The 22006-nt window shown below is 39.1% G+C and overlaps 2 protein-coding genes across 4 annotated transcripts in view; both read left to right on the top strand.

Moving 5' to 3' along the window:
- Window positions 1-6255, top strand: part of afg1lb (AFG1 like ATPase b) — a 47763-nt gene extending 41508 nt beyond the window's left edge. For 2 of the 3 annotated variants that reach the window (XM_047388700.1, XM_047388701.1), the window contains exons 11-13: window positions 1283-1423; window positions 3760-3867; window positions 4033-6255. In XM_047388700.1, coding sequence (XP_047244656.1) covers window positions 1283-1423; window positions 3760-3867; window positions 4033-4179 — 396 coding nt within the window. In that variant the 3' untranslated portion in view covers window positions 4180-6255. The remainder of the gene's footprint in view (window positions 1-1282; window positions 1424-3759; window positions 3868-4032) is intronic. The other variant, XM_047388702.1, reaches the window with a different exon arrangement.
- Window positions 6256-10338: 4083 nt separating this feature from the next.
- Window positions 10339-22006, top strand: part of foxo3b (forkhead box O3b) — a 51689-nt gene continuing 40021 nt past the window's right edge. The window contains exons 1-2 of the mRNA XM_047387822.1: window positions 10339-10626; window positions 10856-11571. Of these exons, the coding sequence (XP_047243778.1) occupies window positions 11014-11571 (558 nt within the window). The 5' untranslated portion in view covers window positions 10339-10626; window positions 10856-11013. The remainder of the gene's footprint in view (window positions 10627-10855; window positions 11572-22006) is intronic.

Genomic DNA, 22006 nt, shown 5'->3' on the forward strand with positions numbered 1-22006 from the left:
GGAAATATTTGAACAAATTTGGGAGTTTTAATCCTACTAAACCTTTAGCCTTTTGTAAAGTTTTTAAACTTAGGTGTGGAGGTTTAGATGCCCATAAAAACTTTAATATGATAGAATATAAGCTTTCAACCAAGTCTGGGGTGGTTTAACTGAGATTATAGAGAAGATATAGTTTACTTTAGGGAGGACTATCATTTTGCTTGCAGACACTCTTACCATTAGTAAGAAGGGGAGAGTTCTCCAACATGTGAGATTGTCTTCTATTAATTTGACTAATGGGATATAATTTAATTGTGTGAGCTCATTCAGCCTGTTAGAAATGTTGATGCCTAGGTACTTGATGTTTCCAGTCTATTAATGACTGGTTGGAGGGAGATGAATATTGGAAGAGAAGGGCCTTTGATTTGCTCCAGTTGAAAGAGTAGTCTGAAATAGTTGAAAACTTATTTGAGTTATTGTCTCTGTAAGAGATGGGTCTGCATTTGTTTTCATTTGTGAATAAGCTTTGTCTCTGTAGAGTGATGGACTTTATATGCTTTGAACATGGCTTCACGATCCTTCATGAATTGATGGGCAGCAATAATTGATTCCCATCATTCCTTACATTTAATGAGCAGCATCAGACTGCTAATTTCCCTCTTTATACTAATGGAAGCAGCAAGTGTGATTACTAGTTTTTCAGTTTTAAGCATATTGTTTCAACTAAAACGGTTTATAGATTATTAGCCATTGTGTCGCATATTGCTGACCTCAGACTCCAAATCTACTCCTCTCTAATAAAAATTGCTGGGATCAAAGCCCTTCACTTGTCATTCTTATCTCTAGGCCCTTTTTCTTTCCCCCTGTGCATTGGTATTGTCCAAAGCTTCTTTTTTTTTTTTAATATAGGTCCTATTTGTCTGCTCAATGTCAAAAAGCAAGTCTATTCATGAATTTATGATTAGCTGAGTCTTTTATAGCCTTTTGCAGCAGTAATCTGCAGTGTCTTTGTAAAGTCTAAACCCTGATGGGGAGTAGAGAGTTTTCGAAGGCATCGAAGCTTCAAGGCTTCCTCTGACATTTGTTGCCATGTCCTCATTAATTTTAAGAGCAATTAAATTGAATGGCAGGCCCCCCAAGGACGTTAACATCAGCGTTTTCTGTTTTGCACAAGATGTTCTTGTTGTAAGATTGTCTCTTTTTTTCTCCTCTCAGCATGATTATGCAGAGTAAACAGCTAACTTAGCAGTAAACATGTTTGGCCACTGCTTTGAAGTATGTTTAATTGTCACCTCTTTTCCAGCCAATGGGTGCCAGTGATTACCTGGAGATAGCACAAACTTTTGACACAGTATTCATCCGCCATGTTCCCATACTGACGCTGACTCTGAAAGACCAGGCCAGGCGCTTCACTACCCTCATAGATATCTTCTATGACCGCAAGGTATAAACTTTAGATAAAAAGTGAGTATAAGAGAATCAATGCCCAGGTCAAGTAATTTCTCATTGATTTTGAATAATGATATTTGGAGAAATAGTGTTGCATTAAGATTATTTCCAAAGATCGTATAGCATTGAGAAGACAAAAGTTTTTTATACTAGAGATAAGCATGTGGTAACAAGATAGAGCATTCTGTGTACTTTCAACACAAAATCTGTAGTGGAAATAAGTCCTTTTCTGCTTTATTTGTGCTGTCTGGTTCCCCCCTTAGTTTTCTGCATGCTGCATTAAGGAACAGATTTATTCGGATACATTATGGCAGAGCAGCCTTTTTTCTCCTGCAGCTCTTAGGAAGAATTACTTACTTCCAAATTCTGTTCACACAGGTTAAACAAAAATAATTCATGCTCTCATCCAACCTCCTAAACATTGTAAACTAAAAAAATTAAAAATTAAAAATTGATTTTAAAAGGTATCAAAGGACCTGAATGTGGTTTCAAATTCTACAGTAAGACCTATACTAAAAGCTGAAGCGCTCCAGGCCTGAACTTCAAGACATACACCAATACTGATTCGAATTCACAAGTAAAGTCAGCTCCGGTTTGCTCCTGGGTATATAAATAAGTCACAATGGTTTTGGGATTCTGTTATGTGGAATGATCAAAACAAGGAAACGTTTTGGGTCTCTGGATTACCAATATGATTGGAGTAGGGAGAATGAAGCATGCTGTGAAAAGAGCATCCTCTCTGTCTATCAAGTATGAGGATATGCAATGAGAAAATGTGATGCCATCTGTAAAGAAGCTGAAGCTTCATCATAGATCCTCCAAAATCACAATGATTCCAAGCATACCTTAAAGTTGAGCAAAGTTCAGAAGAAATCCAGGAAGACAGCAGAGTGACCACCAACGTCGCCTGAAAATCTCTAGTGAGATTTGAAAAAGCTAGTTGCACCAAGAAAACCCCAAATTTTTAATCCGAATAATTGCCCACGGGGAGTGGGCTGAGATTTCTCTGGAATGCTGTCAGAAGCTGGCGTCTGGCTAAGCATCACAATTACAGAAGGTCAAATACTCAGAAGAAGTACTAAAGATGTTTATCATGACTGGTTTGAATAGAAGTTGAATAATTTCAAGACTGCAGTAGCCATTAAAGTGGCATTTTGCAATTAATTTGAAGAAACCACTTGTAATATTAGTTGTGCTGTGGTATTTAAATTGTTCTTGTTATGTTTTCTTACAGCAAACAGCTGCTACTGTGCATACAGTATTTTGCAATGGGGGTTGAATGAACTCTAGGTTTCTGACATTTTCTTTGGTCTCGTAAACTGTATCTTAACTTGGTGCTCTTCTTTCATAATCTTGATTCTGTTTAACCGCATTAGATGATCATGTAAAATAAAAACTTGTGTGCTGTTGACTCGGCTATATGTACGTCTGAGAGCAAAATATGAAATGACAGGATGCTGTGGGTTCATTCGTCTGCTCATCTCGATTGAACCCCCGCTCTGCCTGTCTCACCCATTGTGTCCTTGGGCAAGACACTTCATCCGCCTTGCCTGCAGCCTCACTTCTGTCCGTCTGCCCCAGGGCAGCTGTGGCTACAATGTCAGTGTGTGAATGCGTGTATGAATGGGTCGATGACTGTAGTGTAAAGCGTTTTGGAATCTCTGGGGACTTGATAAAGCGCTATACAAGTGCAGCCCATTTACCATAAACACATTCCTGTCACTTCTACACTTCTAAAACAAACCAAGCAGAGCATCTTGTGAAACATATTCTGATGTTTTTGCAGACACCTTTTGCTGTCTCGTGTCTCTGTGTTTTGTCTACCAGACATAATCTTACAGATATAGAGGGATTTTTTTTGCTTACATTTTATGACAAAAATCATAATTTGTAGAACACAATATTTTTCTTTATAGAACACAATATTTTTCTTTATGTCGTTCAAGAGTTTAATATGTTAAATCTGAAGCTGTTAACATTTAAAAACCATTATTATTTGTAGCTATACATAGTAAGACAAATAGCAAGTCCTTACTGTTCTACATCTGGGAAACATTAATGTCATTTCTTATCCAGTATTGATTTTTTTTTTTCTTTTTTTTTTTTTAGCAAAGAAGGAATAAAACAAACATCAGTATACACTTTGTTCAGAGCAGGGTGGTTCAAAACACCTTGACTTGGTCAAAAAATTTAAAAACTGTAGTTTTAAGCAAGCAGTGAATGAGTACTTCTGCTCCGTCTTACTTTTAACGTAACAGATAAAAACATTAGTCAATGTCATAAGAAGTCACATTTATTAAACCTAATACCTCTTTTCTGTTTTTTACCCAGGTGAGAGTGGTGCTTCTGGCGGCGGCTCCATTAGACCGGCTCTTCGTCCATACTGGAGGAGAAGATGAGAGAGATCGACAGCTGCTAGATGACCTGGGCCTCACTGACGTAAGATCTCACCTGCAGCACTTACATGTATTCACATTTCTGGACAGATGTGTAGATAGATAATCTGTTGATTAAAAGCTCACAGCTTTTATCTAATATTTTTTAATTTGACTGGACATACTGTTAGTGTATGAGCTGCTAACTGTCATGTTCTCCTTTTTTTAGGAGGCAGCAGTGAGGCTCACTCTGTTCACAGCTGAGGAGGAGATCTTTGCCTTCCAAAGGACCGTCTCTCGGCTCAGGGAGATGCAAACTGAGACTTACTGGGTGGAGGGAGGTCGCCGTTACAGAAGTAGACACCTGAACAGCTAACCTCTCTAGCTGATAGCTTTGAAAAAAAAACTACCTCCAAATAGCAAAATGCTTCGCTAACCAGCCTCACTTCTCAAAGAAAAAATATTTCTTAATTCAGGCAACCGAATAAAAATGTTTTAAAGTACTGGTGTCCAAAGTCAGTCCTCAAGGGCTGATGTCCTACATATTTTAGATGTTCTCCCTGGTTCAGCACACCTAAATCAAATAAAGAGGCAAATTAGCAGGTCGTGCAGGAGTTGATGTCATGTTGAGGAGGTAATTCAGTCATTTAAATCAGCTACAGTGTGTGGAAGCAGGGACGCAACTAAAACATGCAGGGCACTGGTCCTGTTGTAAAGTAAATGGCACTTTGCTCCAAAACAGTGTAACAAAACCAAACTGTTTTCCCATTTCATCTGATGTCTCCTCATGTTTCATGTGAGTTGAATATGTCCTGTAAGGACTGCTCTCTCCCCCTCGTGGACTGGTGATTTAAAAGATTGACAGCTTTTAGGGAGTGTATACCACAGTGAGAAGGGGACAAAACATCCTCCCTCTGCAGGTGGTTAGTGTCCTCTAGTGGTTGAATGTTAAAATATTTTGAACTAGGTCTTTTAAATCTGATTGAATCAGATTTTTGCTTAAGATAATAAACTTTACCTTCTTATGTAATGAGGCGATTAAATAGAGAGGCCTGTCGAAGTATTCATGCACCGTGAAGATTCTTCACATTTTGTCACATTACAACCACAGAGTTCATGGTATTTTCTTAGTATTGTATGTGATGGATGAACAAAGTAGTGCAGGATAGTGAAGTAAAAGAGAAATAAAGCATAGTTTTCAACAATTTATTTCACAAGCAAAAAACTGAAAAACATGAGAACCACTGACAACCACTGTTTGTAGAACCACTATTTACTGCAGCAACAACTGAGTTTTAGTCACATATCTTGCATACCTAGCGACTCAATCTTTGCCTTGTATTTTTGCAAAATCACTTAAACTCACTCAGGTGAGACAGAAAGAGTCTGTGGACATCCATTTTTGAAGAATTTACACAGTTTCTCAATTGGATAAAAATCTGGACTTTGACTGAGCTTTTTTAACTGGGTTTCTTCCAGGATTGTTCAGTATTTAGCTGGGCCCATAAATGCTCTCTTTAAAGCTGATTTTTCACTCGAAAGAATTTGCAAAGGTGAAGTCATATGCTTTCTTGTAGTCCTACAGCGCTTTGATCATTTTGACTTGTTAGGGACCGCATACAAATGCAGGCCACACATTTCAGATTTTTATTTAGAAAAACAATTAAACCTATATATAATTTTTCCTTCCACTTATGCTCTACTTTGTATTTGTCTATCACATATACCCCAGTAAAATAAATTGAAGTTTGTGGTTGTTATATTAGAAAATAAAAAAAAAGGTTCAATAGGGTTTGACACTGTATTTAAGGTAAAGAATCTGAACTTAGTGGTTTTAATTGAACTTATCAGAATGAATGCACCTACACCTTATATTGCTGTACCAACAATGCACGTTGCTACAGTTGGAAGTGTTGGTTTTACTTGAATTATTCATGAAATGCCAAATACTAACTGCAAACTCCAAAGCTTTTAAACAAGCTGCAGAACCAAATCTAAATCTAACTACAGAAATGTGTTAATATATTTGTACAAGGAAAAATATTATCATTTGATTCATATTTTATAACCTGTTACTTTTATTGAGACTGTGCAAGACTAGACACACAACAAGACAGACAGCAATACGTCTTTTAACTTCTAAGATCAGTTTGGATTTGTTGTAAACAGACATCGTAGAAGGAAGTTAGAGTACTGGGAGAGATCCTAGACAGGTTAACCCAACAGAAAGACCAATATCTCAATGTGGTTAACCCTTTGTTACCATTTATAATAGCTTTATTATTTCAAATAATTCAAAAATGAATTAATGCCAAACTGTATTTTATCCACCACATTTTAATTTTTATATTTAATTGTTACTCTATTTTCATATAAAAAAATATTGTTTTGATTAACGATACCATAAATGTCCAATATTTGCGAATGAAAAATAAAAAAAACTTGTTCTCTGTTTCTTTTTTTATCATTCTATCCCAATTATTGGACAGTAGTTGTTTTTAGTTTATTTAATTGCCCACAGGTGGCAGCAGAGATCAACGACGTTTCTCAGCTGTTATTGTCCATCCCAGGATGAGGTCATCCTAGTGCACCACTCCAGCCTGGCCCAGCGAGCTTTGATAACATCTACTCCATTTAGACTAAGAGCCTTATATAAGAACAGAGCAAACTGGCCAACCAGCCAGAGTCATGCAACAAGCACCAACATACCAGTCAGTATATATGATCCAATTAGATTCAAAGGATGCTGTGGGTGTGCACAGATACAAGTCTTTTTTAAGGGTGCTTGAATCACATGTGAGGCTCTGAGTCTATCCCCCATCATATCTTTCAGTTTAAATAAAATCCATCATGTCCTCTGCAGTGGATTCTTTTAATCCAATTAGATCATTACACTGTTCAGAGGGGAGATTGACACCATGCTTTGCAATTGTCTTAAATGGATGATCCCTCCTGGTTTTACAGGAGTGCTCATTGTCTCCATCCACATATCCTCTGTGGCTTACAGATTCCCACCAGGAAAATATCATCTTGTCTTATTACTAAACTACACTCTATACTAATGTCAGTTTGTGTCCTGATAGCTGTTCAGTCACGTTTTTGTTGCATTATTTCTCCTTTGAGTGGTTTTAAACTGGAGGAGGTTTTAATTTCATTTTCATTGGATTATTTTTTTTGTTTCATCGAATATAATCAGGTTCCTTTGATTTGTTAGACACCACAAACTGCAGCGCCCTGCAATAGTATTCATGCATTAAGGAGTCATTGATACAAAGTAATAAATTTTTTACAAGTAAAATTCTTCACAAGTAAATTTGTACAAATTTGCATTTGTATTCCACTTCTTTTACTTTGAAACCTCTAAATAAATTCCAATGCAAGCAGTTGCCTTCAAAAGTTGCTTAATTAGTGTTTTCCATCTAATCTCAGTATAAATACAGCTGTTCTGTAGAGGCCTAAGGTTCATTAAATAACATTCTGAACAAATATGTTACAAATATATATTAGCATTATAAAAGCTAAGAAACACAGCAGACAGATCAGGTATAGGGTTGTGGAGAGTTTAGTTACGGAGGGCCTATAGTACCCCAGAGGAGCTTTAGAGATCCACTGCTCAGGTGGGAGAATCTATTGACATGACCACTATTAGTTGGGCACTTCACATATAGAATTATTGTGAAAGAGTGGCAAGAAGAGACCCAATACCGAAATAAAGCTATAAGAAGCCCTCTTTTAAATGAAAATGTATTGGCCTACATGCAAAATGCATCACAGAACATTTAAACTGCATTTCTTCCTGGACACACCATCCCCTTGGTAAAATATGGTGATGGCAGCATCATGCTGTGCAGACGCTTTTCTTCTGCAGGGACAGGGGAGCTGATCAGAGTTAACGGGAAGCTGGATAGGGCAACAAGATCAACTCTGATAACAGTGCATTGGTTAAATATGGACTTTTACAGCACAGCTTTTGCTCACCTGAGAGTTTGTAAAAATCCAGGTGGAAAACGTTTGTCAGTTTAATAAAGCTACTCTGTGAGTTTGCAGATTGTCTGCATATAGACACAAACCAGTACTTCGACATGTTAACATGGCATTGCTCAGTCACTCTGCAGCAGCCTGACACCTGTGTCAAGTTTTTCTCCTTCATGTGAATAAGAAACATCTCCCAACATTTCTGCATGGAGTATCTCCTATATTCCTGCGCAATAATGACTCTTCGCCACCAGCCCAACAGCTGACTGATTAAAGAAAAATAGTAGTGTGCACCCTTTTTTTCAAGGTTTGACTAACAATGTTTTTCATAGTAAGCCATTTTGAAATTTGATTTTAGTAGATAAGTTCCTTTAAGCAAGCGCTGCTCATCTGAGAAAACCAAACTAAAACGATACATAAATACTATGCAACATTTGTCAGAATAGTCATGATCAGCACCGCATTCCTGCACAAGCACGGCGAGAACGCGCATTGTGCACGGCTCTTGAAGCTCTGTGAGACAAAGAGGACGTGGACGAAGGACGATATGATTCAATCAAGGTGGAGAAAAGATGCGGAGGAATGGTGGTGCGGGGAAGAGCTGAGCATCACTTTAACCAGGCTGGATTTTTCCTCTGCATCGGGTTAGTAACTGGGGTGACGTAATTATTTTGGACTCCAGCAGGGGGCGTGGTCTGATCGGCGTGACAGGCATGATTGACAGCGCGTATCCCGTATTAAAGGCAACATGCACTAAATCTTGAGCACCTAATAGTTGTGAAGGTTTTCCTTGAAGACTTAGAAAGTACTCTTTATCTAATTAGTAAATCCTGTTCGACAGTTCTTAGATAATGTGTTATAATATTCCTTGAACTTGTATTCAGCCTGTTTTACTCTGACACCCCTAAATACTCAGTTCAGTTAATTGCCTAATTAGAAATTAGATTTTACTTGTGTCTAAATTAATCTCAGTATGAATACTGCTGTTCTGTTACAGATGTTTGTTAAAGAACATTAGTGAACAAACAGCATCATGAAGACCAAAGAACACAGTTTCCAGGTCAGGTAGAAAGTTGTGGGAAAGTTTTAAGCAGGTTTAGGTTATCAAACAATATTCCAAGCTTTAAAAATCTCACTGTGCATCGTTTAATCCAGCATCTGAAAATAAACTATACCACAAACTACACACTGCTCATCCCACCATGACCTCCTGATACACGGTGCTGCAGCCTCATGCTATGGGGAAGCTTTTCTTCATTAAGAATAATGAGACAGTCGAAGATGATAAGAAGATATATAGAGCTAAATACAGGCAGACCTTAGAGAAAACCTATTTGAGACTGCAAAAATTGGGTGACAGGAGCAGACGTTCACCTCCCAGCAAAACATTCATCCATTTTCTATAACCGCTTCTTTCGTACAGGGTCACGGGGGAGCTGGTGCCTATCTCGAGCGGTCATTGGGCGAGAGGCGTGATACACTCTGGGCAGGTCGCCAGTCCATCAGAGGAACACACAGGAAAAACAATCATGTGCATACCTAAGGACATACAGAGAAACCAGGTAACCTAACAGTCATAATTTTGGACTGTGGGAGTAAGCCGGAGTACCCGGTGAGAAACTACGCATGCATGGGGAGAACAAGCAAATTCCAAGCAGAGTATGGCAAGACCCTCTGCCGGGAGTCGAACAGAGGACCTTCTTGCTGCAAGGCAACAGTGCTACCAACTGCGCCAATATGTTTATATCAAAGCAGATCCACGTGTTAGAGTACCACGACCAAAGTATAGATTTTAATCTAATTAAAAATCTGTAGGTGAACTTTAAAATTACTGCTCACTGAAGTTGTCACTGAAGTTGCTGCACACAAAGCACGTCAAATGTCTCCCTATTCTCATTAGCAGGCAGGGGGCACCAACTCTCCATTGTCTGCACATGCATAAAAGCAACCAAAAACTCGTTCAACGTGCAAGTGACAGATCAGTCATGTATTTACCTGTTGTTTAATGCCATCCAGGGTGACTACCCATATGACCCATATAGAAAACTGGCCCTGGCCGGACATTTAGTTTAATCAATTTTCATTTAAAGAAAATCTGAAAAGCATCCATCATTTAATGTGCTACTTTTTATTCTTGTTCTAAAATATTTCAATCTGAACTCTCCAAAGTCAATTTAAGATCATGGAAACATTTATAATGTTTAAGCTATATTGTTTTGTTGGCCAGATAATTTCTTATTGATAAGGACAAATACTATTTACAACCAGAAAATGTCTGTATTCGTCAATTAATGAAGGGGGTAACCAGGATTAACTTTCTCTCAGAGATAATTTCCGAATTACACAGGACCAACCCGTCACTGTCACTGTCTCTAAAAATAACACTTTGGCAGGATTTTCTTTTTTATTTCACTGCCTGGTGTCAGTTTTCGTTTATGTCTGAACATATCTCCAACATGTCAGGGCGTATTCCAGCCATCCACCTGCGCGCATAATAGTCCTCAGCAGGGCTGCAATGTCTCTTTAAAAGGCCGATCCCACATGCGCAAGATCCAGAGGGTTGGTCCTTGATCGACTTGCATGCGTGTGTGTGAGCAAATGTAAGAGTGTGTGTGTGGGAGAGAAGTGTGTATGTGTGCGTAAGGCTGCGTGGAGAGCAAATCGAGATACAGTAGTAACCCAGAGTGAGGTGGCAGTCTTATTCCACATCGACTTGCCCCTGCACACATCTTTATCTGAGTCCATATCTGTGCTGCGGAGTGAAGGAGAACGGCTCGGCATGGCCTCTGGACGTGGCTGTGGGCAATCTGAGATCTGATCTGTTCTTTGTGTGGAGACTGGCTGGAAGGTAATTCATGTTAGGTGTTTGAAGGTGGATTATTATCCACAATTACGCACTTGTGATCGCCTGTAGGTTGATTCTGATATAGCAGTAGCATTGGAGGACTTGAAACAGTAAAGCTCAGAGCTCTGAATGCATTAAACCCTCTTGGTCATTTATTTGTAGATACTACTCTTTCGATGTTAATTTGGATTTTTTTCACTGATCTGGGTCTGTTTCTTTATATCTTCAACAGGCGTTCTTTTCGGAGTGTTTTCTGCTCTGATGCGGTTGAATAGCAACAAAGGACGGGAGCGCGCATTCATGGGACGCGACTTTGACAGCTCTCCGTCTATTCTCTTATAACTTTATCAGCAGTCAGCAGGGACCAGATTGTGTCTGGAGCCGGAGATAATGGCCGAGGCTCCGCTCCCCGAAGCGCTCCCGGACTTGGACGTGATCATCGACCCGGACTTTGAACCCAAGAAGCGACCCCGGTCTTGCACCTGGCCGCTGCCGCGACCAGACTCTAGCGCTGTGAAACCGGAGAGCACCGAGCCGGATATCATACCCGAGGAGGAGGATGACGAAGAGGACAGCGCAACTCCCACGGCCATCACTGTCAATGGCTTCGGTGCGGCGACGGAGGACCAGAGCAGCAACAGCCCCGTTACCGATGGTCCGTTCCCCTCCCCCGGCCATGACAGCGGAGGCTCCCCGCTCTCCACGCACTCACCCACGACCACCTCTGGCGCCCTGACTCCAAGCGGCTTGACTATTGCGCAGACCCCGAGAAAGGCATCATCCCGCCGCAACGCCTGGGGGAACCTATCTTACGCCGACCTGATCACCAAAGCCATCGAGAGCTCACCAGAGAAGAGATTGACCTTGTCCCAGATTTATGACTGGATGGTGAGATCCATCCCCTACTTCAAAGACAAAGGCGATAGCAACAGCTCTGCAGGATGGAAGGTAAGAGCCATTCCTGCGCCCACCCGGTACCCCTCCTTCCTCCATCAAAACAAAAACAAAAAGCATGTGGTTTGTTGTGAACCCACTGATGTGCTGACGCACAAGCAGACAGTCATACGCATCCAATTATGCCATCCCTGTTCAGGTTTTACGAGCGTGTATTGGAAAAGAATGTCACTCATTACACCCGGAGCAAGTTCAAGGTTGAAGGAGGGCCTAAACAGAATTTAATTTTGGGGTTCTTCCAACTACTATCAATTACCGCAACTCAACTAATATTCCCATTATTTCGTCCATATTCTGATATTTCTTCATTTGGTGCATCCTAATAAATTGCAATATCATAGGAAAGGTTTGTTGTTTAGTAATTCTGTCAAAATGTTTAATTATAAAGTTATGAAGTTCCATTACATTCAGATATATTTCAGGAATTTGTTTCTGTGAATCTTGAAGACTATGGCTTACAGGGATGAAAATTTTAATATTACATAACACCAAAAAATTATCTTCTTATCTTCTTCTTGATAACACTCCATTGTTTCTCTGTGAGGATAAGGCAAAGGCAAACTCGCTGGCCAGTTAATTACAGTGATACAATGGTCTTTAAACCTGGTATTGGCACTTTTGGCAGTGTGAACAGGTGTCAAGAACTGCTGATAAATGAATTCAGCATCTCATTAAAGCTTGTCAGCAGAGTTAAGCATGAAGTGCCCTAAAATACCCTGGACAGATGTAGCAATTCTGCTTCAAAATCCCCGCAAGACTGCATTTATCAATGTTGCTTTAGCAGTTTTTCCTTCCACTCAATCCTCCATTAATATGTTTGGCTGCAGCACTTTGTGACCAGCAAGCTTCTTTAGCAATGACCTTTTGTGACTTAACCTCATTATGAAAAGTGTCAGTGACTGACTCGTGGAAAACTGCCAAGTCAACAATGTGCTTTATGATTGTGTGGACCATAACATGATCAGAATTTTACATTTCTTTTAAAAAAAAATTGGCCCTAAATAATTTTAAGGTTTTCTTAGCTGCAAGTCAGATAAATCAAAGTGATCAGAAATAAACTCTAGAAATAATCCCTCTGTGTGCAACAATCAAATATTCTGAGTTTCAGTTTTTGAATTCAATTACTGAAATAAAATGTAATTGTTGATATTCTAATTTTTGGGACAAACCTGTATAATTTGTACAAAAAAGATCTTAATTTTTAAATCTGACTTGTGTAACAATTCTAATGCCTTGCACTGGCTTTTATTATACCTCATTATCACACTAAATACAGAAAAATCAGAAATCAAGAAGAAAAAATTAGCTACAATTAAAGCAAGATTTCAATTAGGATCATTAACCACTTAAATGAAGATACTTATCTCATAATTTGAATAACTTGTGCAAAAATCCAGACATATTTCAAAGATCTTGTAAGATGGCTGTTTTGATCCTTCAGATGCATGCTGTAATTTGATAACAGGGGATTATAAAACCTTACTTTAAGTGTTGCAGCTGGGGCAAACAAACGTTATAACCGGTTTGTCTGGAAACACGGTGGCCTATTTTGAGTGTTGCAATCTGGTTTTAAGATGCTCACAAAATGACACAGTTACATAAGTTTGCTCCTGAACAGCAGCTAATCAATTAATGGTCCAAGAAAGCCAACTGTAAACAAAATGATTTAGCAGGAAAAGCTGCGTGGAAAAACTGTGAACTCTAAAAGCCCCTTTTCTTTATGTGTGGTTCAGTTTGAAGATTATTTAATTGTTTTTGTTGGAATCAGATTCTGGCTCTGTTGTTTATGTTCTAAAAGTTCACTTTCCGTCATGCATCTGTAAGGACACAAACTTTGGTCTGTTTCCCATTTGTTATGTAAACCTTGGCAGTGAGCTATCAGTCTCTTAGGCCAGGTAGGTGACTGCCAAGCTTGCTGATACCCACGAGGGAATTGCATAACTAAAGGGTGGCTCTGGGTTTAGGTTATAAGAGTTGATCTGGTCAGCTAACAACATGTGGACCTGCAAAAGACACAAAAAAATAAGTAGAGGTATAGGCACATAAGATCTGAGAGCAGAGATTCACACCCATATGAAACCAAAAGTCTCATCCCATGGCTTTGTGGGGGCAGTTCAGGCATATTTTGTCAGGGCTTCTCAGGTTTGGTTATGTGATATGCTCCAGTGAAAAGCAAAGAAGGTTGCAGGATTAGCCCCCACCTCCAAGTCAAGGCCGGGTTCACTGTCAACATGCAGGCTTGTTACTCCAGGAATTTGGGGCATGAAGGCCAAGCTGTCAGAGGTATAGTGTTACTCGTGGCCTGTCTGTAAATCATAGCTGGAGATCACAGCTTGGGAACTTTTCTAGGACTCTTTTCAGGACAGGCTCCCTCTAACCTAGAGCAAAAGTGAAATACATAAAGCAAAGACACACTTCAAAGCCTCAATTTCACTTTTGTCTCCGATGTCTCACCTCTGCGTAAACCCAGGTTTCACGCAGCCAGGGCACCTTTGTTAAAGAGATTTGCTGAACAAATCCTGGTAATCCGCCTGAGTTCCCTGTGCCAGGATCACAACAACGTCATCCTCCTTCATATCACTCAGTTAGCTATCAACCCAGGCAGAAGTAGGTTAAGACTGCCATCCATAACACTTTTATCACCTTAAGGCAGCAACTGGATATGCTTCAAATAGAAGCATACAGTTTGGTCACTCCCTTTTTGTTACACAATAGGGAACAAAGTGTGCTGAACAAGAGGAGTTGTGTATATTCTTTATTTACTTTGTAATGAGCTTTTCAGATCACAAGACTTGCAGTTTTTATTCTTGGTGTTGTTCTTGTTTCGTTGCTTGTCTGATGGTAGGTGTTCCTGGTATTTGAGGTGCATGCAAGATACAGAAATACAGATTGCAGTGTGAGTCCAATCTGAAAACAGGGTCCCTACATAGCCTGGAAAAGTCTGTAATTTTTTTTAAATATTTCACTGGTCTAGAAAAGTAGAAAAATATTAGTATTTCCAGATTTTATTCTTTGTGATTTAAAGTTCCATCCATCCACCCATCCACATTAAGGTGGGAAATAGTATAAACGTTCAGCATGTGTTGGAATCGTGTGAAATATTTTTCTTTCTCAGAAACCAACTCAGCTAGCCAGAAAGTTTAAAAAAAGTCAATGTTGTCCAAAGAGTTTTAATCTGCTGAACTCCATTATAGGAGAAGCTACATAATCATTTACAAGCTGTTCATTAAACTAACACATAAAACACAGAGTGCTTTCATAAAAAGAGATTAGGTGCACCTGTCTTGATATGTGCTCACAGGTTGATGCATGCGTCCATGTGGGAGCATGGGATTCCTCCTGACTGCAGCAGACCTCATGCTTTACTGTTACTTAATCCTGCTGTAACAGGCTCTCTGTGGCCAACCACTGCAGGCAAAGACCTTAGTAATGTCACACTTAAGGAAAACAGATTTTAAGACAAGTGGTGAATATAGTACAGTTGTGTGTGTGTTTTTTACACTGGAGTACATTCGATATGTTCCCGCTCAGGCATGCACAGATGTTCTGTTTATAGCGCTTCTGTCTGGTCATGTTCAGTGTTATTACCAAGTTCATGATTGTCTGCTGGAGTCTGAAAATAGCTGCAGTCATTAGAGTTTTTCCATTAGATTGTAGACATCCTTAAGAACCTTTGGCCTGGAACAGGTAGATTTTGGCATCGGGAGGAGGCTTTTATTTATTTATTTATTTTTTTGCTGCAACCGTCAAAGCAAAAAAAAAAAAGAAATCAACCTACTCTTCACACCTTCGCCTTCTTCAGACTGTTTCTGGAGGAATATGAAAACCAAGATTCTGCAGGAACATCATATTCATCAGATACCATGCTAAAAATTTATTTTATTTTTTTCGTAAATAAATTTGAACAAATATGAAAGAAGAGTACATTTTATTTAATCCCTGTGCAATCCACCATGCAATGCATGACTGGTAGAGGCTGGAATTGAAATGTAACCACTATGATCAACACGAGATGTCCCCTTGTGAGGAAATTCCTATAATACTAAAGAAATTCCAGAAAAGATTAGCCAGGGAACAGCGAAACGGGGGGGGGTCTATATGTGTTTGCAGGTGTGCGTACTGAACGCAATCAGAAACCCTTTCAGATTTGGCCCAGAGCCCAGTTGGAAGAGCACGACAAAAAGGCAATAAAAACGTGGAGAGAAAGGAGTCAAAGAGGGGAGGGTGAGTGGTACATGAAGACTGTAAAAGAGGAGACTGGAGGAGGGGGATAAGAATTAAAGGTGGGTTGGGTGGTGGGTGTGCTGGTGTGTGGTTAAATTAACAAGCTCTGCTCTAAATTGGTGTCTAACAGCTTCCCTCTGGCTGTGATTCCCAGCAGAGTTTTTCAGGGTTCTGTTCTAGTTCCATTTTATGTCAAAGGTCTGTTTTTCTAGGGAAACTTTATCCTAGTTAAATTTACAGGCGGATATTACCTTTTGTAGTCTAAAATATCACCTGAAAACCATTACTTTCTAAGTGTTTATAGAGAACATTGTAGCATTTAAGTTTTTGGAACTTCTCATAATAAAAGCTGATATAATTGCTCTCATTTCAAACAGAAAAGCAACAATGTTCTTCCTGACGTTTATAAAAGAGAACATTTTGGTTATTATATTCACATTGAAGCCGCAAGTGGGTATATTCTATAATGACACTCAAAATGGAGCAATTGAGCAAATTTTAATGGAACACAACACAAGTCACCATACTGACTGATATGGATTTTTTCACTTTATGTTGTTTAAAAATAGATTGTGGAAAAGTCTCTTCTTAAAACCAAATTTGGCTGATGTGTGTTTCAAACGTTGTGAAATAAGCTGGAATAAACAGTTTATTTGCACTTCTGCAGGTTATATCTCATTTTAAATATATAGTACTTTACAACTTCTGTTAGTAAACATGTTCCTTTTCTGTTTGAATACATAAAATGCAAGAACTAGACAGCCATTAGCTTGTATTGCTAATAGCTGTTAGCTTGTCACAAAGCGCAGCAAAAACCAAATCCCACTGGTTTTCTGACTTGAAACTGGAACAAACACTATATTGAAGTATTTGCATGTGTGCTTTCACACACACAAACTTGAGTGCCATCCTATTCTTAATCTATAGGGTTTAATATGACGTTGGCCCACCCTATGCAGCTAAGACAGCTTCAACTCGTCTAAGGTTTAGGAGTGTGTTAATGGGATTTTTTTTAAAGAAAAAATGGTCGGTGCACACCACTCTGCAAAGTAAAAACAACTAGATGGGTACTGGGCAAGAAGAACTTCCAAACATACATGACATGGTCTTTCTTCTTTCTTAAATGTGGGTTAATGTGGATGCATTCCAACTAAATACCAATGTCAGCACAATTATAGAAGAAATACTAATAGAACTATATATAGTCTGTGTTAATATACTGTACATATGTGATTTTTTAACCACTCTTTTAGAATACCATTTTTGAGGTCAGACACTGATGTTGGATGAAAAGTCCTGCTGTGCAGTTTCAGCTCTAATTGTGAAACCTTTACTTAGTAATTTTAAACACCAGTGGCCATGGATGTGAATGGAACACCTGAATTTAATGATTGGAATGGGTGAGCAAATGTGTTTGCCCATGTAGTGTAGTTAGCTTGGACTTGTTTTCATTTCTGAATCCATGTTCTGAAAAAAATAGTTGTCACCAACACTTCTTGAGGTACAGCAAACAGTTTGAGAGCCTTGAATCTACAAGATATATATATATTTTTTTCATTCAATACATAACCTTCAGCAAAGATTTTGAACAAACACAAACTTAATTTTGTTGAAGCCCCCAAGTAAACATGCTAAATGTGCAGAATATTCTACCTTTCTGCTGTTCTCTTGTTTATGGTGTTAAACTATTATAAAATATTTATATCGGTTGCTAATTAGTCAGGGTATTTGCTCCGGTGCTGAGCCTTCAGTCGCAAATTTTTCCAATAGGCTGTATATGCCCCTTTTGTAGGTGAGGGAAAAGTCTAGCAGCTGCCTTTCAGCCAGCTGGTCAGCAGTGGGCAACAACAGGTGGGGAAGGGGCAGTGCCACACTACTCTATGTCCTATAGAGCCAGAAAAAACTCTGGTCATTCTGGCATATCCTGGCATTTAAACCATAGGAATGGTATGGCTGAAAATGTTTTCTTAACACCTCGGTATACCTTGCTATGCAGTACAGTACTTACCCTTTTCTTTGATGTCACTGCTGTTATAATTTTCAGCAGTTGTTCTGAGTTCAACAGTTAAACAAAAGCTCACAGATAGACGCTGCCTAAAATATGTTCAAAGTGAATGTTAGCGATACATACAGTAAGCCATCAGAGTTACATTGCTTTCATTTCCACTCCTCAAATGTTTTTGTGTACTACAGTGAAATGTGTTTTGTACAAAATGTTTGTCAAAGCTGGACAAGAAAAAAAGAAAGAAAAACATAAATGTTCTGTATTTGTTTTTTCCCTTTTTTTGGGCATCTCTACCACCCACATCACCCGCTGCACGACTCTCCTTAATTATTCAGCGCTCTCGGGATGAATTCAGATCACTGTATTAATGTTTAAGAGCCCGTTTTTTGGCTGAAGGCGTACCCTCACTCACCCTTGCCGAGTCTGTCTCTCCGTCATTTTCACCACCGTCTAGTTTTTTTTTTGTCTCTCTCACGCCATCCCTCATTATTTTCCTGCCAGCTCCCTCATTTGTCTGGATGTAAAACAGTGTTATGGGCAAAATACAGGCTGTTCCCGTGCAACTCGCCTTTGCGCGACTCTTAAAATCTCTTCTGTGCTCTAATGAAAGTAGATAAATCCAGGGCTTTCCAACTCATTACAAAGAATGACAGCTAAGAAGTATCCCTCAAATGCTTTTCTTTTTGCAACCATTATTGCATTATTTTTTAAAGCATCCATAATGCTTTCAAATAAATAAAATAGTTTGCAGAAATTGACTACATCCTTGAGTAGCTTGGTGCAGACAGGGTTTACTGTACATTGTGTTTTCCTGTGAAGGTCTGTGTATGTTAAAGGAGCCGCCTGCACATGTCTCATCATTGATAACATCTAAATACAAACATTTGAGTCAAACCCACTGATTGCATCTTGTATCCAAGGTGTGGGCTGGGTTTTATTTAGAAGTTTGCTTTGTATGTATTAACTGTAAATGTATCAAAGTAAAATTAGACTAATATGGGTAAGTCGGGGCCTTTACAAGCCAACATGTAAGTTTTACACTTATAGAAGTTAATTTTTTGATCATATTTATAAAATATGACTTACGTATTGCCGCAGTTTACTTAATAATCATGTTTCTGTGTTCTAGTGAATCACCATCTTTTTTCATGTTGCTATCGAAGCACCCTCAGCATGTTTCTGCATCATCTGATTACACCCATCTCCTCCAACTGTTGCTGCACAGACAGCTTGTTCCAATCAAATAACTGAGGCAAAGTGCACAACTGAAGCTGCGAACATTTTATCAGGAGCTGAAACTAAATGGAGTTTCAACAAATATAGACCGAAGGGAAAGAGTGTACAGTATATATTTAACATGTTGCGAAAATGAGAGCAGTGGTTTGCCTGTGGCTTAGCGACCGGGATTAGATGTCCCGCTGTTTCCTTGAAAGCATGGCTTGCATTCCTTTCTGCTCCAAGCTTGCTATGGAGGTGACCCTAAACTTTGACTTTCCTAAAACTAACATATATTTGTGTAACAAAGCCAAACATTTAAAATGAGCAATAACTCTAGTTTAAATGAAGACCTAGGCTGTAGACATATTGCTTTAAGACATTATGTCGGTGTAACTGTCATTATAAATCTAAATAAAAAATTTAAAAAATCAGTAATTACGCTTCTCCTGCAAAGCTAAGTTTGCTTAGTTAAAATAGAAAAACTCAGAGCAGGTTTAACCCTTGGGGGTTCCTTCCTAAAAATGCTCTTATAAAGATCGGCGTAAAAGTACTGGTGATAGCCTTTTAAAGAAATTTTTATATCTGGGAGAAACCGCAAAGAAATTATAGTTCTAAATGGATTTTAACCCCAAGGGAATGAGAAAATTATTAAAAATCAAATGGCAATGTTAGTGTATTCCACATGAACTTTTAATGGGAGTAGATGGCACAAAAACATCAGAAGGAAAACAGATTGCTCTGTTTAGTTTAAAAGGTTAAAAGGCTTGTGAAAGACTTGAATATAAAACAAAACCACGAGTAATTCAAATTGACCCCAAATACAGAACCTGGATAAAATCTATGCCTTTTGCATCAACATACCCAAATATATGCAAAACTACAATGTACAAATGTATCCAATAACCATATCTTTTAACTTACATAGCAAATGATCACTGAGTTTAAATGACATAAGAGGAAAATTCTGGACAAAGGAGCAGGTAAGTCCAATTAGGCAGCAATAGAAAGTCTGGTGAATGAAAAATATATTTACTTGTGTCCATACTTACTTGTAGATACCTGTGTAGTCAGGGTAAGGTGGCTTTTTTTTAAAGTTTTTTGTCTGATTACTTGTCGGCCAGGTTGGGGTATAGGCTGTGGTTTGGCCGACAGCTGATAACAGTGACCCAGTGAACTCGTCTCGCCTTGCGTATCCATACACGCAGATCAGCCTGCACATACCTCCCATTCTGGCCCTGCGTCTCAGTTTCCCTGATAACCACATTGCTGAAGTGGGGCCCTGTTGCCTCTTCTATAATCGTCTCCTTTCGCCATGAGAGCCGGTGCTTAGCTGTATTTTTATAGGTTGGGGTAGGTTGCAGTAGGTCGCTTTTAATTCTTTGCAGTAGGCTTTTGTAAGTTTCTGAAGTTGTGATCTTGGAATTGTCTTTAAGCTTTAATTTGTCCAATTCTTCTGGCAGGCCTCATGAGTCTGCAAACTCAGCTACTATTCCCATTTCACATTTATTTGACCACAAATAAAGAGTTCTATCCGAGGAGAAATGGTAGTTAAAGTAATGTGTTGCTCTCATGAAAGAGAAATCCCTCTCATAACGTCTTTTTATGATGCTCTCATGTTTAGATCTAACAGTTGCTTTCTCTGCTCTGCTCTGCTCCTCTCCCTACCCCGTTTTCAGCCATCACCTCCTTCTCAGTCCAATCATGCCCTCTCCTTCTCATCCAAATTTAGTCCAGATTCATGACAGCAGATTAAAACCAGATTACATTAGATTAATCATTTTGGAGGCAGCGGTTGCAGCTAAACTGAACTAAACCCACTTGTGTATGTGCATATGTGTGTGTCTAAAAAAAGAAAAAAGTGTCATACATGTATCCTGTGTGTGAGCTATAGTACGAGTCTTCTCATAAGTGATTATGAGATGTCTGATGGGTTTTGCCAGAGTCTGTACCCATGATGGTGATGTTATTGGCATTTATTTTCATAATGTCCCACAGAAATAGAACAGGTACTTCCCTATCTATGGCTTATTTCAATAGGCAAATCTATAATAGATTACAACATTTTACGTGTGTGTGAAAAAGAGTTTCCATGAAATGTCTTTTTTTTAGAGTTACAGTTCTAAAAAACTATCTGCCAGGATAGCCAGCCTGCAGTCTGGCAGCTTGATAGCAGCAGTTGTAAAACAGTTAGCTTAATAACCGTCTAATAACAGTGGTGCTCCTTTAGTTTACACACCATAACATTGGTTTCAACCACAAATATTTCCAAACAGCAGAATTAGTCCTGGTAGAAAGCAAGGGAAAGTGTATTAGCCCTTCTTTGGCCAGCTGACCAGTAACTCCCAACATCAGGTAGAGAAGGGGCAGCACTTCCTAACTCTGAGCTCCATGCAGCCTTTCTGAGCACTTTCTTTTGGCATCTCATTGAAATACAACTGTAGGAACAGTATGATGGAGACTTTTAGCAGTTTCAAAACCGTAGCCTAGGTATATGTAGCATTTATTGTTATTCTTGATACTGAGACCTACTTCAAAATATGGAACAATTGAAAGAGTATACTATTTTTACCTGCTCTTTAATCATCATCATTATCATCTTTATTGGTCATTGCACATGTACATTACAACGAAATTTGTCCTCTGCATTTAACCCATCCCTTACAGGGAGCAGTGGGCTGCCATTGTGCAGCGCCCGGGGAGCATTCTGGGGCTAAGGGTCTTGCTCAGGGACTCAGAGTTGCAATCTGTGGGATACGAACCTGGCCCCTTGTGTCCCCTCTGGAACACAAACCTCCTGTTCTAACCACTAGGCCACCACTCCCCTACACTTAATGAGTAACACAAGTATAACAAGCAATGATTAATGATATTATATATAATTATTAGCTGGTTAATTAGTCAAACTATCTGCTTGGGTAGAAACCCTGTAGTCAGCTGCGTAATTCAAATGCCACTTGTAGCTTCCCAGCTACAGTTTGAAAA

Source organism: Girardinichthys multiradiatus, chromosome 15 (genome assembly GCF_021462225.1).
Source record: "Girardinichthys multiradiatus isolate DD_20200921_A chromosome 15, DD_fGirMul_XY1, whole genome shotgun sequence".
NCBI lineage: Eukaryota > Metazoa > Chordata > Actinopteri > Cyprinodontiformes > Goodeidae > Girardinichthys > Girardinichthys multiradiatus.